Here is a 21,626-nt window from a genome sequence, read left to right as displayed (position 1 = left end):
ATAGCTGGAGGGTGACGAACTCTGCCTACAGAAAAAAAGAGAGCGCATGCACTTGGCCAGCGCTGTATCCCGGAGAGGGCAAGAACCACTTAGAAGGGAAACATGCACCAGCCGGGGAGTGCGACACAATGCCGCTCATGGAAGGAGCACGCATACAGGCGGCGCTACCGAGATAAGGCTGCAGCGTCCTGCGCAGCGCACAAGATATCCATTAGTTAACCATTTTATGCATTTCTAAATAAAAAATAGCCTCACTGAGGCAGAAAGAAGTGCCACCATACAGGTGCCCAGCATAGAAGTAGAGGGGGGAGGGGCGCCAGCCATATAGGCCCATCGGGAGCCGCCGGTACCCGAAGGGTTAACAGCCAACCAACCTGGAAGGGAGGAGGAGGCGGCGCCGTGATCCCCTGGGGGCGGGGAACCTCCAGGCGGGAAGGATTCGCGCCCGGAGAAGTTCCCGCCCCCTCAACAGAGGCCGGAAGATTGCGGCCTAGCAGGCCGTGAAGCCGGGGCCTAAATTTTCTGCGGCACCCGGCTGACCGGGGCCGCACAGGAAACCGGAGCGGACTGCCCGGACAAACCGGCCGCGGAAGCCCACCCCGCGGACCGGAAGTCAGGGGCCCGGGTGGAGCGCCGGAATGCGGCCCAGTAGGCCCGAAGCCTGGGCCAAAATTTGCGGCGCCCGGCCGACCGGAAGTCGCCGACGGCCGGCCGGAATCGTTGGAGCATCGTGCTCAGCCAGATGCCGGCCGCGGGAGTCTACCCCGCAGGCCAGAACAGTCGGGGGCCGGGAAGGAGTGCCGGAGTGCGGCCCAGCTCGGAGGTGCGGCCCAGCAGGCCGGGAAGAAGCGCCGGAGGTGCGGCCGAGCAGGCCGGTAAGTAAAAAACCCAAGCAGCACTGCCGTCAGGAAAAAGCCCCCGGTCCAGAGCAGCGCATCGGTGAGGGGATGGGGGGACCCTGAGACTGGGTGCCCGTGAGGATGCGAGCACAGCGTTCCCAGGAGGGACGCTGATAAGTGAATGCCTATTCTCAGCATTCTGCTGCTAAAACGTCCCATGAGGGCCAGAAGGGAGGAGAGGGAGCAGGAGGAGAGGGAGCAGGAGTAGAATGTCGCCCCGCAGCACCCCAGGGGCCAGCCTAGGTCCAGCAGTGACCGAAGGGTCCAGAGGCCCAGTATGGGGGGTCAGGCACGCAGGAGACCAGGGTGGGGGGTGGGGGACGTAGGGCTGGAGAAGCCACTCTCTCACCATAGTCGTCTTCACCCTCGGTCCATTCCAGCAGGGTCGCCCCTTCAGCTACTGGCACCGTAGTGGCAGGACGCTGGAAGAGGGACTTGGCGTGCGGGCGACCCTTGCGCTGGCGGGATGTAGGGGAGCTGGGCTGCCCTGATCCACCTTGTCTTCTGTGGGGGAGGCAGCAGTGCGGATGACCGGCACTGGCGCAGCTCAACCCCGGGAGAAACAGAGAGGTCTAGTGCGTCTCTGTTGTCCCTGATGATCTGGAACAAAAAGAAAAGAAAAAAGTAAAAATCTAAATTTAAACAAGGAGAAAACAGCCCTGCAGTAGCAGGGAGTGTCTTGCCTCCTTGGACACTAAGCTAAAACTGGCAGCCTCTCTCTCCAGGCTGAGGGTATAGCTGTGGAGGAGGGGCTTAACAGTTTTTTCTTAGTGTCACGCCTCCTAGGGAGATGAGCTATACCCAAGGTCTTCTGTGTCCCCCAAGGAAACTGGGCGAGAAAAGGGTCAAAATAAAACTATGCATTTTTTCATTGCTTCTCTAAAAATAAAAAAATTATAAAATGATCAAAAAAGCCACACGCCAAAATGGTATCAATAAAAACTACAGATTGTTGTGGGAACAAAACTTGTAAAACTGGAAGAATTTATTCCCCTCCCCCAATTCCACCCAATTTGGAATTTCTTTCCACTACATTGTATGCCATAATAAATGGTGGCATTAGAAAGTACAACTTGTCCCGCAAAAAATAAGCCCTCATATGACTATGTGAATGAAAAAGTGAAAAGTTACGGCTTAAGGAACATAGGGAAGAAAAATGAAAACCGCAAAAAAAAATAAAAAATCCTCCGGTATCATAAAGGGTTTATGAAAGACGACTGAGGAGTAAACCACTGTTGAAGACAAAAAAAAAAAAAAAAAAAAAAAAAGGATTCTGCCAAAATGCATATTGACAAGCCACAGTTTCTGGAAAAAATGTCCTTTGGACACATGAGAGAAGACTGGAGCTTTTTGGAAAGTCACATCAGCTCTATGTTCACTCAGAAATGAAGCATACAAGGAAAAAAAGAACACTTCCGTGAAACAGAGGAGGTTCGGTTATGTTTTGGGGCTGCTATGCTGCATCTGGCACAGGGCGCCTTAAAGGGAACCTGTCATCACCTTAATGCTGCCCATACTAACAGCAGTATAAAGTAGAGACAGGCGAGTTGATTTTAGAGGTCTGTCATTTAAAAGTTAAAAAAGTAAGTGGTTGCCGAAACCCAACATCACAATCATTGCAGACTCGGCCTGGAAAAGAGTCCCGGCCACCTGAGAAGAGTCCTGGTTATTCATGAATTCCTGCTTTCCCCGCCCACCTGCTGATTACTGACCGGCTTCTACTGCCAATCAGCAGCAGATTGGTGAGAGTAGGAGATGATGAATAACCATGACTCTTCTCAGGTAGATTTGACTCTTCTCAAGGCCTGGGCTGCAACGATTATGATGCTGGTTCTCAGCAACCACTTACATTTAGCTCATGAGACACACCGCTGAAATCAGAATTTCTGTCACTACTTTATACTGCCCTCAGGGAGGTCAGCATAAAGTTGATGACAGGTTCCCTTTAAAAGAGGACCTTTCACCGGATTTTATTAATTGAAATAAGTACCTGTACTTGCTGATGCTGCCACCCTGCCGGTTTTGTTAAAATAGCGCTCCTATACCGCGCTGTGCCCCCGGTATTTTCCCCGGGGGTGCACAGCACAGCGTAGCATAGGTGCGCTATTTTAAACAAAACCGGTACCCATTTCAATTAATAAAATCTGGTGAAAGGTCCTCTTTAAATCTGTGCAGGGTACAATGAAATATCAGGACTATTAGGGCATTCTAGAGGGAAATGTGCTGCCCAGTGTCAGAAAGCTTGGTAGAGGTTGCAGGTCATGGGTCCTCCAACTGGATAATGAGCCAAAACACACAGCTAAACACATCCAAGGATGGCTAAGAGCAAAGCATTGGACTATTCTGATGTGGCCTTCTATGAGCCCTGATCTAACTCCTATTGAACATCTGTGGAAGGAGCTGAAACATGCAGTCTGGAGAAGGCACCCTTCAAACCTGAGACAGCTGGAGCAGATTACTCACAAGGAGAGGGCCAAAATACCTGTTGACAGGTGCAGAAGTCTCATTGAGAGTTACAGAAATCGCTGAATTGCCTCAAAAGCATGTGCAACAAATTATTAAGTCAAGGGTACCATCCTTTTTGTCCAGGCCAGTTTCAATTCAAAAGAAATGTCTAATTTTCGGTAAATTTTTTATTTATTAAATTACTTTTGCCAGTTTCAAGTTAATTTCAGTGACCATTGTGGGTTCTCTTTCTTTAATGGAAGAGAACCAATAATTTTGTCCACATGTGTAGATGCTTGCTAAATCAAGACTAAGTGAATATGGCCACTAGAGGGCACACATTCTTCATGCAAGCCAGTTCAATCATCATCTTTACTCTGCAAGAGCATGAAGTCAAGAGGGGCGTAGTGCCAGCGCAGCTAGGACTACACTTTGGATTCGCAATAAATATGGATGACATCCGTGTGCATTCCGTATTTTGCGAACGGAACAGCTGGCCCCATAATGCAGACAATAATAGGACATGTTCTATCTTTTTGCGGAACGGAAATACAGAAACGGAATGCAGACAGAGTAACTATTTTTTATTTTTTTTTGCAGACCCTTTGAAATGAATTATTTCGTAATTGCAAGAGGCCTAAGTGCTACATACAGTAGTAAACTGCAGCAATCTCAGTGTCAGCTTGAAAGCTGGTTCACTAATCAGTGATTTCCAGCAGTGATAGTGAGCCAAAACAGTTGTGGGTCAAAAAACACAAAACAGGTGCAAAAAACGTTTTATACTTAATCTCTGTAGGCTCCAGTCCTGGTTTGGGCTCACAGGCAGGAGGCTCTGTCTCCTAATACATAGCTTTGAGCAGCCCACAGCTCAGAATGTGGCTGGTCCGTGAAGCTACTTAAAAGCAGAATCTGTTGTGCAATGTATATAAAAAAAATAAAACTATTAGGGTAGGGCCAGACAGCGACCTTGGTCTAGCTATAGAAAGGAATGGGATCATAGCACTCCTGAAACATTTGCAGTGACCGCAAAACAAAAACCACTCACTTTGTTTTCTGCGATCCTGGGGTTGCGGTTAACGCGCAAGTCACGCTGTGACCCTTTCATTTCTATGGCTCCCCTGCTACATGCGATATTTGGGGTGTGATGGCTGATGCATAACCCAGATTGTCATGTAGTCCTACACAGCACACTCCTACCCAATAGTTTTTTTCACACGATTGACGGCACGCTTCAAAAGGGGTAGTGCCAAGTTTTCAAGTTACTTCCTATCCACAGGACAAGGAATGATTGGTGGGGGTCTACATGATGGGATCGACGGGGATCCCAAGAATGTGGGTTCTGGCCCAATGCCTTTGTGTAGCGGCAATCTGCACGTGTCTTGCCACTCTATTCATTCTCTATGGGACCGTCCGAGAGAATGAATGGGGGGGGAGCAGGACCCCCATTCAAATGGTCGGTTGTTGGTCCAAACAACTGGACCCTCACGATCAGTAAGGTAATGTAAGTTATTACCCTACGGTTAAGTGATCACTTGAAAACATGGAACACCTTTTAAAAACACTACTATTTTACAGTAACTAGATAAAACACACACACACGAAGAAAACTACCTTTCCCTGGCAGCAGAATATTGTTGTTGGGGGTGGTCAGTATGCCTTTCTTCTTCGTAATAGGAGTCCAAGGTGCTGGATGCAAGAACGGACCTTCGTTCTTGGATAGCTTTGAGTCAGAGTTTTCTTTATCTTCTTTTACTCGAGTCTTTTGCTTCATTGGTGTTGAAGGCTCAGAATCAACACTGCCCAATTCAGCACGAAACTTAGTGCGCTACACGAACAACACAAAGAAGTCAGCCCAAATTTAAAGGGATATATTTCAGTAATTTTAATAGGATAAGGGACAAATATTAGATTGGTGTAGGTCCTGCCACAGGGCCCCACTTCTCCCCACCATGAACCAATGGAGCAGCAGGTTGAGCATGTGCACTGCTGCTCAGAATGGTTGGGGTCCCAGCGTTGGGTTAATGCGACATCAGAATACCTCTAAGGCTACCTGCACACAGTTGCGGGAATGCTTGCAGAAATTCTACGTAAATTTCTGCACGAAATCTGCATGTTTTCCTTGGACTTGACTTTACCTGGATTTGATGCGATTTTGCAACAGATCTCATCCTTCCATTGAAAACAGGTGAAATCCACCCCAAAAGTGACACAGTTGACATGCTGTGGATTTCTAAAACTAAATCTTTACTGGCAGTGTACTACGCTGCAGTTTTTACCCACACTAGAATCCATGTGGAGAAACTGCACACAATCTGCAACACGTACAAGTAGTCTAAGATTACTGTTCAACCCACACGTCCAATTCTGACGACTGCTATATACCTCTTTAATGGTAATCGGTTCAATACCACTATATGTGGAGTCTTCAAAAAACAGCTCATCATCTGAGAACTCCATGGATCCAAACACGTACGGGAGTTCATTACTATCCGCCTCGTCAAAACTCAACTTATTCCGTGCCTGTTAAAAGTACATTTAAAGAAATAAAAATCAAAAGATGTGCCATGTACAAAACTAAAATAACTGACATTATGAAATATATTGTTGAAATAAAGCCAAAATGGAGTTCTCACTTTTATTAGCCAACTGTAGATGCAGGTATTCTAACACTGTAAAAATTCACTTCTACTGACCAGATTTATTTAAAATCTAACACCAAAATACCGCTGATGTACAGTGCATACTATAAGGAGGATTAATTAGAGAATTACTTATATTTAGACAAATCACATACCCCAAGCTCTTTAAATCTTGAACCACAGGGCTCCACAGCAGCTGAAGAGCGTACCAAGCGAACAGGCTTCCCACGGTTTTTCTTAGTTTGAAGCAGTAGATAAGTGGCTGTTGTGTGATCATAATTCCACTAGAATTGAATAATTCGTAAATCAAAATGGTTGAAGGCCCAAAAAATAAATAAATAAATAAATAATTAAAAAAATTGCTGGCGAGATTTAATTAAGCCACTGGCCACTTTAGAAGTCCAGCTTTTCATCACAGCACAATATTAGCGCAAAGGAATTCTCACATTGCAAACATTTGAGCAGTTATTGTGGCATTGTACTTAGGGGAAAAGTTTTGATACATCAAGTGTATCAAAAGTTTTGATCAATAGGGGGTCGGAGCGCAGAGAACCATGGCAATCACTAGAGAAGCTCTCATCTAGCGCACTCACTGCAGGAGATCGACTCAACAGAAAGTCTACGGACCTGTCTCCATTCCATCTCCTGCAGAAGGGAGGGTGGGTTAACTTGAAATTATCAGAATACCCCATGACCTATAAAAAAAAAAAAAAAAGTTTCCCCAAAGAATAGTGCCACTTTAAAAGAGTAACTCATTTAAATTTTTAAAAACAGGATACACAAAAACAAGGACACCACAAGATGCAAAACCCCTACATGCTGGTATAAAACTAAACCAAACACACAGATGGCATGTAAAAAGGAGGAGGTCTTCATACCTCCAATTTATTATCATCATGTACAACACAGAACACACACACCCCAATAAAACATTTAATGGTGTGGTCTGTACTGTACATAATCTCTAGATACAATAAAATTGGATTATTTCTATAAGGCCTCCTGCACACGAACATTGTTCTTCCGTTTACGCTGCATTTTTGGCGTTCCGAATATGAACCATTCGTTTCAATTGATCCGGGTGAGAAAAAAAAAAAAAAAAAAAAAAACCCACACACACAAAAATTATTATATAATAAGAAATAACCGAATGCATCCGTATGTCTTCAGTATCCATTTTTGCTGAACCATCTATTGAAAATGTTATGCCCAGGCCAATTTTTTAAAGTACTTACTGTTTAAAGAGAACCAGTCACCTGGATTTTGGGTATAGAGCTGAGGACATTGGCTGCTAGATCGCCGCTACCACATCCGCAATACTCAGTCCCCATAGCTCTGTGTGCTTTTATTGTGTCAAAAAAACAAACGATTTTATAGATATGTAAATGAACCTTAGAGGAGGAGTCCTGTCTCCGCCATGCTTGAGAGAGGAGTCCGGCGTTCTGACTCCAGCCACGCCTACTGTGAAGGAGCCTGGCACTGCCCCTCATCCTCCGAATCTCCTCCTTGCTCCCCACGTCACAAAGCTACAGAGCCATACGCGAGCTAGCGCATGCGCAGTTCGTTCCCTGAGGCTGATGCCAGCACAGGGAAGGAACACTATGCAGACACTGCGCATGCGCTAGCTTGTGCATTGTAAGATTACAGGCTGGGCGATAGATAGATATTTTATATATTATATTATATAGATGAAAAAAGGACAGCACTCCAGGCAAAAAAGCAATGGTGTTTAATCACCCATGTGGATGGCAACGTTTCAGCTCAAACAAGAGCCTTTTTCAAGCCGCTTGAAAAAGGCTCTTGTTTGAGCTGAAACGTTGCCATCCACATGGGCGATTAAACACCATTGCTTTTTTGCCTGGAGTGCTGGCCTTTTTTCGTCATTGTTCATCTGGGGTGAGCGGTTGCATCCCTGGACCTAGCGGGCTTGTCTCCAGTGCCATCTCTCTCTATATCTCAAAAATAATTTTTTTGGACACAATAAAAGCACAGAGCTATGGGGACTGGATTTTGCATATGTGCTAGCGGCAATCTAGCAACCCATGTCAGTCTATATCCAAAATTCAGATGACAGGTTCCCTTTAAAAATTATTGTATGCTTCAGTTTTCGATCCACAAAAAAAAAAAAAAAAAAAAAAAAAAAAAAGATCAAACGGAAACCAAACTGAACAGAAACACTACTGAAACAATAAAACTGAAAAACTGATCAGTTTAAACCATACGGTCGTGTGCAGGAGGTCTAAATGTGTGATTACATCCATATTTACATACCATCTGTTTTATTTATTTTCTATACAATTTGAATGACAGGCTCAGGTATGCCCTTAAAGGGGCTGTCCAGGTTCAGAGCTGAACACGGACATACCCATAATCTCACCCAGGCAGCACCCCCTGACAAGCATCGGAGCAGTTTATGCTCTGATGCTCCCCCTTGCCCTGTGCAGGATTGGGCAAGGGCTCTTTTATTTACTATAAACACACTGCTGGGCGGAGGCTTCCGCCCAGCAGCGTGTTCGGTGACGTCACAGGCTCTGATGGGCGGGCTTTAGCGCTGCCCTAGCCGTTTTACATGCTAGGGCAGAGCTAAGGCCCACCCATCAGTGCCAGTGACATCACCAGGCTCACTGCTGGGCAGAAGCCTCCGCCTGGCAGCCCAATGGAGAGCTCGGTTCGTCACCGGAACTCCACAAAATGCCTTTGAACTGCTCCGATGCCCTTGTCAGGGGGGCTGCCTGGGTGAAATTCTGGGTATGTGCGAGTTCAGCTGTGAACCCGGACAACCCCTTTAATATAAAGGATATACTGGCTAAAGTCTCATTTTTAAAGGGAACCCGTCACCTCCAAAAACCATCCCAAGCCGCCAGCAGTACCTGAGAGTAGCCAGCAGCGTGTTTCTGACGATCATTTTCTTCCTGAAGGCAGATGCAGCAAAAGCTCCGAAAATTTTCTTTTATCCTCTGCTCGGGCGTTTTTCTAGTCATGCTTGAAGTCAAGGTAACCGCGCCCCCTTCCCTGCCTCTTCGCTGTGACTGACAGCGCTAATGCACCAGAGTTCGGCTGGGTTTGTCGAACTGCCAGTTACAGGCGAAGGGGCAGGGAAAGGGGGCGCGGTCACCTTGACTTCAAGCATGACTAGAAAAACGCGCAGGCAGGGGGATAAAAGAACGGTTTTCAGAGCTTTTGCTGCATCTGCCTTCAGGAAGAAAATGATCGCCTGAAATACACTGCTGGCTAGTCTCAGGTACTGCTGGCGGCTTGGGATGGTTCTAAGAGCCTTTACATTTGTCATCTGATATGATTTTGATTATGTCTTCACAAATGTGCATCTAAACACTGTATTAAATACAATTATTGTTGTGGTTTTCCAGGTTGACCAGCAGGTGGCAGCAATGGATTGGTAAGGAATTAGTTTCAGTTTAGTATATCTAGGCTGGAATGGATTATTCCAGCTTAGCTCCACCTTCTGTGGGAGGTGTGGACTGTTCCCACCTCCTGCACCTTGGGTGGAGAAGGAAGTTAGAGGCAGTGTAGCCCACCCCCTGCTAGGGGTAGGGTGTGTGCATAGGAGTCCCCCTGCATAGGGAAGAAAGCCAGGATCTTGTCTCGGCTGAGACATTGATCACATACCCAGGCTGAGCCCTGCAGCCTCAGCTGAATGACAAGAAAGCAGACAACCTTCAAAGTTCCAGGACAAAAGCATTCCCTGAGAGCCTGTGAGTAAAGTCCAGAGACCTAGGAGAAGCCATATTCTTCCTCAGCTAATCAGTCTTCACAAAGCAAAAGATAGAGAAGCACAGAAGATAAATTCCTGCTACAGTTTCAGAGCTACTAAGCAGACGTCTTATCCTGCGAGCTCCAGATTTATAGTGCAGAAGATTTATTCCTGCCAACCATTGCCAAAACCTGCTGGGACCAAATACCAAAGCTGTATTCTGTTTGGATTCAAGTCATCATCAGTAAAGAAAATGTTTGAACCTGATCTAAAGGTCTGGACATCATTTCTGCTGCAAAATTACTCTATTACTCCTACTATCACTACACTCAAATGTATTGCAAGTGAGCCAGAAGTCCAGCCGTACCCAGGTAGGAGACACAGTTGACACAATTACCACCACCCTATAGAGACATTATAGGCCATTACACCACTTTGGCATTCCTAACCTGGGACGTGTGTTATAACACCTTGGAAGGGCCCTCTGATAGTACCCTGCGCACGCTGCAATTGGCGTCACAAACAAAACAGTCCATCTACACCTGACCCAGTCATTGCATAATTTGGCGTCAGCGTATACCCGTATCCTGCTCATTGCACAGCCACCACAATAGTACACCTATTCTTGTAATTATAATTTTTTTTATTTCATTTTTTTATGGAAAAACTAGAAGTACAAGTGAAAATAAGCTTTGTAATAGATCTTTAGAGGAAAATGCCTCTCTTTCTCCACTTGTCAGATTCCTCTGCTGTCTGAGGCCGTGATCACTCACTCTAAACTCCATTCTGAAATCCATAATCAGTGAAGATGGACTAGCATCTAAATGAAAGATAAAGATTAGTTACAGACTACAGCCCATAGAATTCTATGAAGAGGGGAGAAGCTGTTGAAGAGAAATCACAGAGGCTGTATACAGACACTGCTGCAGCAAGTAGTAAGTTTTCTATTTCACCCCAGTGGTGGATTCAAAGCTAAACTGCTCATTACTGCTGTATAATGTCCTCTTTGCTGCTACAGAGATATGGGAGAGTAGGATCTCTACGTGTGGAAGACATAACAGCTAGTCTCTGCTCACAAGATAAAAACTAATAAAAGATATAGCGCCTACAAAAAAAGGGAAAAGCTGGTGATAAATGCAAACTACAAGTCATATAGTGCTATTCTTCCATGCACTCTGACATGACAGCTTACTCTGAAAAGAGCCTGAATGATAAGTTTTTTTCTCTACATAGAAAGTTAATTAAAATAATGTACTTTTATTTGTATGCTGTATGTACATAAAGCTAGAATGTTCAGCTATTAAACACTATTTTCTGTCACATCTGATTTATGACAATATGACCGCCGTGTCCATGTTGTGGACCGTGGGTATGCAAAATACGGGCACCAGCCGTGAGAACGCTGCATCGCGGTGTTGACCCAATGACTTGAATGGGTCCACGATCCAAAATATATGGCAAAAGATAGGACAGAAGCGATGTTAATTAGGCTGAGAAGCAGTTCTTAGATAAAAGCATAGTATTGAAGATGTGCGATCCAGTTTCACCCTTATATTTTACACATTTTGTAGAATCTTTGCCTTTTCTCCGTCTGGTATCAGCACTCCTCCCCATTCGGCCCAGGTGTTTTTAATTAGTAGGAGTCTGCATAAGGGCTCGTTCACACGACCGTATGGCTTTTTCCGGTTTTTGTTTCAGGTTCAGTTTTTCCCCTTTGGCATATACAGTAATTACATAGAAAAAAATTCGGCTGGGCATAAACTTTTCAATAGATGGTTCCGCAAAAACGGAAAGAATACGGAGTACATTCCGTATGTGTTCAGTTTTTTTTTTTTGCAGACCCATTGACTTGAATGGAGCCACGGAACGCGATTTGCGGGCAATAATAGGACATGTTCTATCGTTGAATGGAACGGAAAGCATACGGAGTATATTATTTTTTTTTTTTTTGCGAAACCATTGAAATGAATGGTTCCATATACGGACTAGGGCTGCAACGATTAATCAAAGTTATCGATAATTTAAAAAACTGGATTAGTTGACAACAAATCCTGTTATCGAATAATTGACTGATTCATTGATATGCGGGCGGTCAGGCGCTATGCCTGCGGGTTCTTAACCGGCAGTAACATTTACTTGAACTGTAAATCAGCGCATCTTTATTACCTTACAATGAAGCTCCGGTAACAGGCGGCTTAACATCACTCGCGTGACGCGCCTGCTCCATTTATAAAGTGGGCGGAGCAGGCGCGTCATGTGAGTAAGTGACGTTATGCCACCGCACGCTCTGCCCGTTACTGGAGCTTCATTGTATTTGTAAGGTAATAAAGTTTAAGTAAAAAGTTATTGCCAGTTAAGGAATACTCTTTAGATATTCTACTGCTGTGAGCAGTGGGGCCGGTGTATTGGGAGATCTGTGTCATCCACAGATCCCTCCCTATAGCAGTGTCATCCAACTTTGAACATAATTTTCCAAGTAAAATCATAAACACTTTGTCATTTTGGCGTTTTTCCTGATTAAGCGATGAAATTGACAACTAATCGATTATTCAAATAATCGGTCGCTGCGGCCCTAATACGGAACTCAAAAACGGTCGTGTGAATGAGCCCTGAGGGTGTAAAAATTCCTACCTCCTCTCAGATGGTACAGTACTGCGTGGTGGCAATTGTTGCTTTGGTGCTGTGCTGGTGCGGACCAGTGCCATGGTGGCTTTACCAGAAAGCGGGGGGGGGGGGGGGGGGGGGGGGGGGGGGGGTTTGCCAGTGGTCGCCGCGCTAAATTTAGAGTACAGTAGGTTTGCATTCAAAGAGGCAACCTTGTTGTGGCGAGTAGGTCTATGATTTCTTTTATCAAATTGTATACTAATGCCTCATGTACAGCATGCAACATAGGGGTAGGTATATGATAAATTGCTCTGAGAGGCAGTTATTAGATAAAAGCATAGTATTAAGGATGTGCGATCCAGTTTCACTCATTTTACACAAAAGATAGGACATATCCTATCTTTTGCGGAGCGGAAGCACAGACTCGGAAGCCCACAGAAGGGCTTATGTGAAAAATAAACAGTGTTTAGGGTCACTAAACAGATACGTTTTATTGAATGACAAAGGGCTATTCCAAGTTCTTAATTACACAAAATAACAAAAGTATTCAGATTGATATACGGTTTGAAAACTGTACAATATTTTTAAGGGACAACCCCTTCAAGTTTTTTTTGGTCACAGAGGACGCAATCAAATGTTCGAACAGCGCGTTCGCAGCGGGCCCTATTCACTTTAATGGCAGGCGAACCTGAAAATCCTTCAGGTCATATTGGCAGCCAGCAAATACTTACTAGAAGTGCACAAATAATCCCACAACATGGACAGTGACATACCAGAGGGGGATCAATGGCAAAAATTCCCACAAAAAAAATATGCATTTTAAAATCAGGGGCCAGTTTTATGCACCTTAAAAGGGAAACTGTCAAAAATGTGTCCTGCTGATGCATAGAAAATTTTTATTTTAGGCCACAGGAGTAGAGGCCCCAGAAATTAGGCATTCACCTGACAGAAAAAGCCTTTTATGCCACTGTATATACACACAAGACAAGGAACATTTCTTGTTCTGGGTCGGGGCAGATATTTGTGGGCAGGCATGAGGAAATTCAATTACACATGGTCGTCACAGGTGTTGAATTCCTCCGAGATCCATGCCTCATTCATTTTCAGAAAATGTGAGGTAGTCCACACTGTCGTGAGCTAGGCGAGTGCACTTATCGGTCACAATCCCCCCTGCTGCGCTGAACGTCCTTTCGGACAGGACACTTGACGTGGGGCAAGCAAAGAGTTCGATGGCAAATTGTGCCAGCTCTGGCCACAGGTCAAGCCTGCACACCCAGTAGTCCAGGGGTTCCTCACTTAGAGCGTCCACATCGGCCATTAACCCTACAGTTGGACACCCGTCGGTCTAGGCGTTCCCTGAGGCTGGATCCGGAGGGAGTCTTGATAAGTTGGCTGTAAGAATAATCTCATATGCGAAGTGACCAACACATCTTCAAACCACCCTCTTCTTGCATGCGCTGTAGGATTGGTAGCCGCACCTGTTTGGCAGAGCAATTTCCACCCACAGCTAGAGCCTGCAACAGCAGAATGCAGCATCTCTCGTTGCAAGGCCTGGAAATGCTGCATTCTGACAGCCCTCTGATGCTGGTAACATGTCCGCCATTTTGTGTTTGTACCGGGGGTCTAAGTACGTTGCCACCCAGTACTGGACCTTGACCTTTATGCTTTTTATACGGGGGTCCCTCTTCAAACACTGGAGCAGGCCCCCTCATTTGCAAGCGGTGGAAGGCCCTGGCTCATCGCCCAGGAGAATGTTGTCCTCCCTAAAAAGTCCCCCTCAAAGTCTGCTCTTCTTACTCCTCCTCCCCCCAGCCACCATCCTACTCTTCAGACTGCTGCTGACTTCTCAGATGGAGTAGCTCAGCAGATTGGCACAGTTGTCGCACACCACTTTACAAACTGTCAAATTGAGTGGGGTGAGACACTGATCGGCCTGTGACAGCAGAGCTGAAAGCAGTGCAGGACCGGTGTGGCTCTTGGCTTCCGGGCACAACAGCCACAGCACAGCATGGCAACGTCTCACAGGTTCTGGGGAGCTTGGAAGGTGCATCGGAAGAGGTGTTAGCAGTGGAAAAGGACGAGTCAGCCGAGGAGGAGACGGAGGATGGAGGAGAAGAGGCAGGCCTGCATGCAATCCGTGGCGGTAACACCAAATCCACACAGATGCCACGGGTTACATGCTTGACAGCCGTCAGAAGGTTCAACCAGTGGGCAGTAAGTTCGCCGCGAAACAACCGCCGGACGAACCGCAAGGCCATCTCTAATCTCACGTCTTCAAAGTGTTTCCCTTTATGAGCCAAGGACATATCTTATACGTGTAGCTACTACATATACAAGCCAGGTCTTGTTCTTCCAAGCATTTAACAAAAGACCAGGCTCACTGCAATAGCTGTATCTCTCTCAATCAGATTTCTAAAAGCTGCATCATGGCTAGCACCACCACAATTCCAGTTATAAGCTTAAAATATATAGATATATTTTCAGCTGTACAATAAATCCTGGCTCGTCTCTCTAGCCATCTAGCCTAAGATACTACCCTCCCTGCCCTTCAGCCAGCTATATTCTCATTTAGCATGGAGGAGGATAGACTGGGGGAAGGGGAGGGAACGTGCCAGCAGTTGGCAGGGAGGAGGAGAGATACTGTAAATATTCCTCTCCCTGTAAAAGTGCACATGACCCCAGGGGGATAGGCAACATGCATATCTGTGCATGTTGTTATTAATCCCCTCTCCATCAGACAGCATACAAATAAGTTGCAAACACTAACAATACACACACACCAAAAAAAAAAAAAAAAAAAAAAAAAAAAAAAACATTTTAGGTCTCATGCAAAACAGACGCATTTTTAGCCTGCGTCTGATTAGCATTTTTTGCGGCTCATACGTGGTCAAATTCATTTCTACAGGGCTGCACGATGGGGGTCCGCATTTCCGCTCCCGAAAAAAAAAAATAGAACATGTCCTATTCTTGTCCGCAATTGCGGACAAGATTAGGCATATTCTATTAGTGCCGGCAATGTGCGGAACGCACATTGCCAGTGTCAGTGTTTTGCGGATCTGCAAAACACTTATGGACGACTGAATGGAGCCTTAGGAGTCTTCAGTGCTTGTCCTGCTCTCACCACCCTCCTCCTCCTCCTCCTAGCTGGATCATAAGAGTAAAGTAGCTCTGACCATTCTAACATATTGTAGTGTGAAGATAGCACGGGTGAGGTTTTTCCATGCAAGAGGGACTGTCTTAAATTAGCAATGCAATGAAAAGCAGGAGCAACTTCTGATATGTTGAGCAGCTAGCAGCTCTTAGCTGTGGTGCTGCTGCCCCTGAGCAGGGTTGGGATGTAGTTTTGGGCTTAGCACTTAGTAGCTACTTTGATGAGGTGTGCTCTGCCTCTTGGAGTTTAAGAGGTTACCTGCTGTAAATAACTGCCTCCTCCAACCAGCTATTCCAAATTCTACAACAGTGTGCTGCATTCCTCCTCCTTTACAACTATCTGGCACCCCATGCCATTGAACCCCCCCCCCCCCCCAACAGATGGTAGAAACAGCAGTTTACCTCCGAGATGAGACGAGACATGGTTTCTTTACTGTGCTTGTTATACACCGATAGTTCTGTAATGCAATCTTCATCAATGTATCCAAGCTAAGTGCAGAACAAATAAAACAATTAGTTCAAATGACTTTCTAAGAACCCACTACCTCTTCTACTCCCTGTTCAAGCGCCACTATTCCACGCCGCTGCAGCCATGACCATATTCCAAACATGATAAAATCAGGAAAACAAATCAAGTTGGAGAAGAGGCGCTGGAACAGAGGGATCAACTGAATAGGCCATAAATATTTCCCCATAGCGACAGAAGCTGAGAGCTGGCTAGGATTGTTATTCCGATTGACGGATTAGAGTCGGGAAGGAATTTTTCCCCTAAAATAACGATAATTGGTTTCCACCCAAATTTTATTTTTTTGCCTTCCTCGGATCAACTTGCAGGATCAGAGGCTGGACTGGATGGACGGATGTCTGGTATACAAACTATGCTAAATATGGCTCTCTTCATTAACTGAAGACTGGTTCACAATAAAATATGTTGCTTATATTGTTTAGTAAATCTCTCCTGATGTACGCAGAGCAATATCAGATCAATGAGGTTTTCCTGTGGGAAGACTCACAGGGCATTTACTATACCATTCGACAGGACAGTGGTAACCTGGCATGAGCCATGGGTGTCTCAAAAGATGCTTCACTGAAATTCTTTTTTTGGGATCCACCTAGGAGACAACATAAAATATATTTTAAGTCCCAACTTTATATTTGCAACAGATATGAATTACATTACCTAGGAAGCAATCATCTGCACTGATTTTGAAGCATTACAAGTACAAGATCATATGTGAAAAGTGGTCATTACCTGAAGCATTTGACTAAGCAGCAGCACACTGCCAGGTGAAAGCCATTTTGGGATTTCATATTTTCCTCGCTGCAGAAAGAAAAACAGACCTGTAAGTTACTGGAAATAATGAGCTGGAATTAATAAGATAACAAGCCAATAACTTACCATTATCTTTTTATACAAAGCCATGACATTGTCATCATCAAATGGAAGATAGCCACACATTAGTGCATACATCAGCACTCCCATGCTCCATATGTCCGCCTGCAAGTATACAAGGTTATTCTTGGCTCAGCAAATTTCACAGCTTATACATTTAACTCTATGGTAAAGTCTATTCCAACATCATATCTTTTTACATTGTTAAATGGGATTAAAAGATAAAAAACTTTAGACCATTCCCGGCCTGTGCCCCAGTTTTAGCCAATATCTTTAAAAAGTATTTTCCAGGATTTAAAGGCTATGTACACCTTTCTGGACAATTTTGTTTTAGGATTGAATTTTACTTATTTGGGGCTAAAAATAAAAAAATTTCAATTAGTCGTTATGAAAAAAAATAAAAAAAATTGAGCCATTCTGTCACAAAGGGTTAACCGTTTTTCTAGCTGTGTGCATCCTACTTCCACTTTGTGCCGTCATCTCATAACCCTTATTGCTAAAATTATTAAGAGGTTATAAATAGGGATGATCGAACTTTATGTTTGCAAGTTCAGGTTCGGTGGTTATGGATTTCATGATCACGGAATATAACTGAATTCAATTACGGAATGCACCACGGTAGCATTTAACAGGTATACCGCAATAACAGAAGCCTATGGGCAGCATAACGGATCCGGACGGTTTCCGTTATGTAGGACAGGACTTTCCACCGAACCTGAAAACATCAAGTTCACTCATCCCATGTCAAACAGTTATTTAAAGAGGACCTTTCATGGGTTTATGTTAGAAACTGACATGCTTACCAGATAGGAGCAGCCCCTACAAATGCCTGCACTTTTTTTTTTTTTTTCAGCCAAGGAAGGAGAGGTGTTTTTTTTTCTCTCTTGCTGTGACGTTCTCCACTGCGACTGGACCGGACTACAGCCAGGGAGAAGGAGACGCTCATTGAGAAACGCGGCTGTCTCCTCCTCCCTCCCGGTGGACACAGCGCCGGAAAGGAGGGGTATTTTAGAGGGATAAAAATAAAATAGTGCTGTAGAGGCCGTCCTATCTGGTAAGCATACCAGTTTCTAACATATAAACCCCATGAAAGGTCCTCTTTAAGCCACATTCTTATCAGCAAGATAAGAACTGAGCTATAAAATGAGTGTTTATAATGTCAGAGAGCAGAGATAAGGAGCCCATCAGCTGTCTACCTGACAGAGCAGAGAGAACATTCAGATCCAGCTAGTAGAGCATCTCAGCTCTGTACAGAGAAAAGTACTCCATATTTTTAATAAAGATAAAATGGAAAAAAAAAAAAATATAAAAAAATTTGCTCATTATAAGTACAATGCACTAATATATAAAAACTAAAAAATTAATAAAATAAAAACACTGATGACCTCCCCCCAGGTTATCAATATTTGATCAGTGCAGATCCAACGCCTAAGCACCCTTCCTGATCACAAGTTTAAAAGGTCTGCACTGCTCAGACAAGCATTATGCCCTCTTCATAGTGTACCAAGCAAAGCACCGTACACTGTATAGTGCCTGTGCTTGGTATCGCAGCTCAGTCCCATTTATTTGGATAGGACAGAGTTGCACAAAGGACATTTAACCAGTGGACACAACATTACAGGCAAAGGAAAAAGGATATTGTGCCGGCACAAACGCCCCAGCCCCTTCCAACACCTGACTGACAGGGAGTCAGACCCTGTGCAGTCCTGTGAATAGGTCAGCAATTTTTAAAGGGGTTGTTCCACAAAAAATATTCTACTTTTCAAACCAGCACCTAGACCTTAATAATTTTGTAATGGCATGTAATAAAAAAAAAAAAAAAAAAAAAAAAGAAGTATCTTTATAGTGCCACTTAAATTTCTTTGACCTGCTCACTGATCAGGCCGCACATGCTCAGTTTCATCATTCATCTGCCTCCTGAGCTGTGAAAGGGAGACCATGGACACGCCCCCTTAGCTATACTGGAAAAGACACTCCCCGTGAGCTGTCAGCTTGATAATCCAGCAGAGCAATGAATGGGGAGATCTCTGGATCCATGTGAGGTACAGGGCTGGTTCTAGCTTTGTAAGAAAGAGGTTGTCATGTACTGTACGATGTCCAATTTGTATTTTTTTCATTATTCATGGCATAACCCCTTTAAGTCCCAGAGAACAAATTTAAACTACCTCCTAACCACAGCTATGTTCTTATATCCAGTGACTTACCTCAGAGCCAATATAAGCTTTTCCCTGTATGAGTTCAGGAGCTGCATATGCTGGGCTTCCACAACAGGTCATTAAGTGATAATCCATGCCACCCTATAGAAGGAAGGAAGGGAAAAGTATACTGCAGCAAGTTTATATATAGTACCCACAGTACTGCCATTCTAGAGGTGCTCCCCGACATTACCACTGGACAGATTTTGAGCAGTCGCCACTTGCTGTACTACTGGCATCATGGTTAAGTGATGATGAGAGCAAAAGTATGGCACATGACTGCTGGGCCACCAAATCTTTGCAATCCAAAAGTTCTCGGATAGTGGTGGTAGTGGGCGGTGCGCATGTTGTGGGAGAGAGGTTACTACTGTTTTTTTTTTTTTTTTTTTTAAACCAGTTGCATAACTCCTGTAAAAAGGCCAAAAACACGTATGATGGCTAAAGTATAACGAACCTTCAGTACAGTATATGTTATATAGTGAAGTAGCTGGTTGGATTAGTGTCTTTCTATCCCAGCTAGGAGGTCAGGATGTCACTTTTTCATACCAAGACACACTATACACTGCATACAGAATATACAAGCCTGAACGGCTTGTATTTCATAAAATTATGTATTAAACATTTACTGACGTACAGACATTCAAAGTAACACCGGTTTTGCCTAATGTTTAACCGAAGAGATTTTATAGGTTTTGATTTGAGATCTTGGCTGTAGTCACCAGACTTAGCAGTAGAGGGCACTAGTGTTCACATAATTTTTAATTGATTAAAATAGGAAAAATAAATAATTTAAATAAAATGTATCTTCCTGATGTGTTCCCCCCCCCATTACAAAAAAAAAAGAATACTGTTTGCCATCAGCACTTTTATACCTTTGGCTTTGCGCAAAGCCCAAAGTCTATTAATTTCAGGTTCTGATCTTCATCAATAAGTAGATTTTCCTACAAAAAAAATAATAATTTTTTTTTTTTTTAAAACAAAGCAAAGCATATCACATGCATAATGGGAAAACAAAGAATATGATCAACGCACCGGTTTTAGATCTCTGTGTGCATATCCTTGGCTGTGAATATAAGCAACAGCAGATACAATCTGCCGGAAAAACACCCTAGCTTCATCTTCAGTTAGGCGGTCTTTTGCAATTATGTAATCAAATAGTTCTCCACCTGGACAGTACTGCAAGAGAAAAACACTTGTCTTATCACAGTGTATGGAGATGAAGGCCCTGTATGTGCTGCCATATAGTTACCTGTACAGCAATGTATTACATTCACTCCCCCTAGAAGCATCTCCTAATACAGTATCCATAATTCAATATGAATCAGACGGAAAACCATAAGGGTCCATTCACAAAACAGTTAGTGTTTTGTGATCTGCAAAACATGGTAGCGGCTGTGTACGTTCCACATTCTACAGAACACACATGGCCAGCCCTATGATAGAAATGTCTATTCTTGTATGCGATTGTGGACCAACTAGCTTTTTTGCAGGGACACCGAACAGAACTATGGGTGCTGTCTGTATCTATTGCTGCCCCACTGAAATGAATGGGTCCACACCAGAAATCACCATTCGTGTGAATGGACCATAAGAAGTCTGTACAATATGACCTCAGACATATAGTAAGCAGGTTAATGTATTAACAAAAGGATAATCTATCAAGATGCAAACGCTAGTACAAATACAGCTGCAGATACCCGCCGTCCACAGGTATTTTGGCCCTCTCCTTGCGAGTAAACTGCTCCAGCTGTCTCAGGTTTGAAGGGTGCCTTCTCCAGACTGCATGTTTCAGCTCCTTCCACAGATATTCAATAGGATTTAGATCATGGCTCATAGAAGGCCACATCAGAATAGTCCAATGCTTTGCTCTTAGCCATCCTTGGATGTTTTTAGCTGTGTGTTTTGGGTCATTATCCTGTTGGAGGACCGATGACCTGCGACGTAAGGTTTCCTACACCGTACAGCGCATTTTGCTCCAGAATGCCCTGATAGTCTTCCGATTTCATTGTAACCTGCATCGTTTCAAGACACCCTGTGCCAGAAGCAGCCCCAATACATAACAGACATATGTCCAAAGGATTTTTTTCCCCAGAAGCTTTGTGGCTTGTCAATATGCATTTTGGCAAATTACAGTCTCACTTTGATTTGCCTTCAACAGTGGTTTGCTCCTCAGTCGTCTTCCATCAAGTCCACTTTGGCTAAGACAGTGACGGATGGTGTGATCAGACAGTGATGTGTCTTGACTGTGGAGTTCACCGCTAAAGGTTTTTGGAAGTTGTTCTGGGTTTTTTCGGCTGGTTGGCTACAGAAAAAAGATACTTAAAGAGGACCCATCACTACAATAAAAAAAAAAAAAAAAAAATCTAAACTAAGCATATAGACATGGAGAGCAGCGCCCAGGGATCTCCCTGCACTTACTATTATCCCTGGGCGCCGCTCTGTTCTCCCGGTATCTTCATATGTTCGGCTCAACTGGGTGGAGCCTGCCAGCGTCTCCTTCTCCTAGGCTGTAGCGCTGGCCAATCGCAGCGCTCAGCTCATAGCCTGAGGCAGGCTTCACCCAGTTGAGCCGAACATATGAAGATACCG

At 44.3% G+C, this 21,626-nt stretch overlaps 1 protein-coding gene across 1 annotated transcript in view; it reads right to left on the bottom strand.

The window, feature by feature from the left end:
• Positions 1 to 21,626, bottom strand: part of LOC122920961 (maternal embryonic leucine zipper kinase-like) — a 68,939-nt gene that overhangs the window by 16,447 nt on the left and 30,866 nt on the right. The window contains exons 5-14 of the mRNA XM_044270811.1: positions 20,070 to 20,213; positions 19,910 to 19,978; positions 19,047 to 19,139; positions 16,849 to 16,947; positions 16,702 to 16,770; positions 16,463 to 16,561; positions 15,852 to 15,938; positions 6,139 to 6,267; positions 5,727 to 5,864; positions 4,956 to 5,169 (exon numbers count right to left, since the gene is read on the bottom strand). Coding sequence (XP_044126746.1) covers positions 4,956 to 5,169; positions 5,727 to 5,864; positions 6,139 to 6,267; positions 15,852 to 15,938; positions 16,463 to 16,561; positions 16,702 to 16,770; positions 16,849 to 16,947; positions 19,047 to 19,139; positions 19,910 to 19,978; positions 20,070 to 20,213 — 1,141 coding nt within the window. The remainder of the gene's footprint in view (positions 1 to 4,955; positions 5,170 to 5,726; positions 5,865 to 6,138; positions 6,268 to 15,851; positions 15,939 to 16,462; positions 16,562 to 16,701; positions 16,771 to 16,848; positions 16,948 to 19,046; positions 19,140 to 19,909; positions 19,979 to 20,069; positions 20,214 to 21,626) is intronic.

The sequence above is a fragment of the Bufo gargarizans genome, chromosome 1 (genome assembly GCF_014858855.1).
Source record: "Bufo gargarizans isolate SCDJY-AF-19 chromosome 1, ASM1485885v1, whole genome shotgun sequence".
Lineage (NCBI taxonomy): Eukaryota > Metazoa > Chordata > Amphibia > Anura > Bufonidae > Bufo > Bufo gargarizans.
Note: the sequence above shows the minus strand (reverse complement) of the source record. Positions and strands in the feature narration are given on the sequence as shown.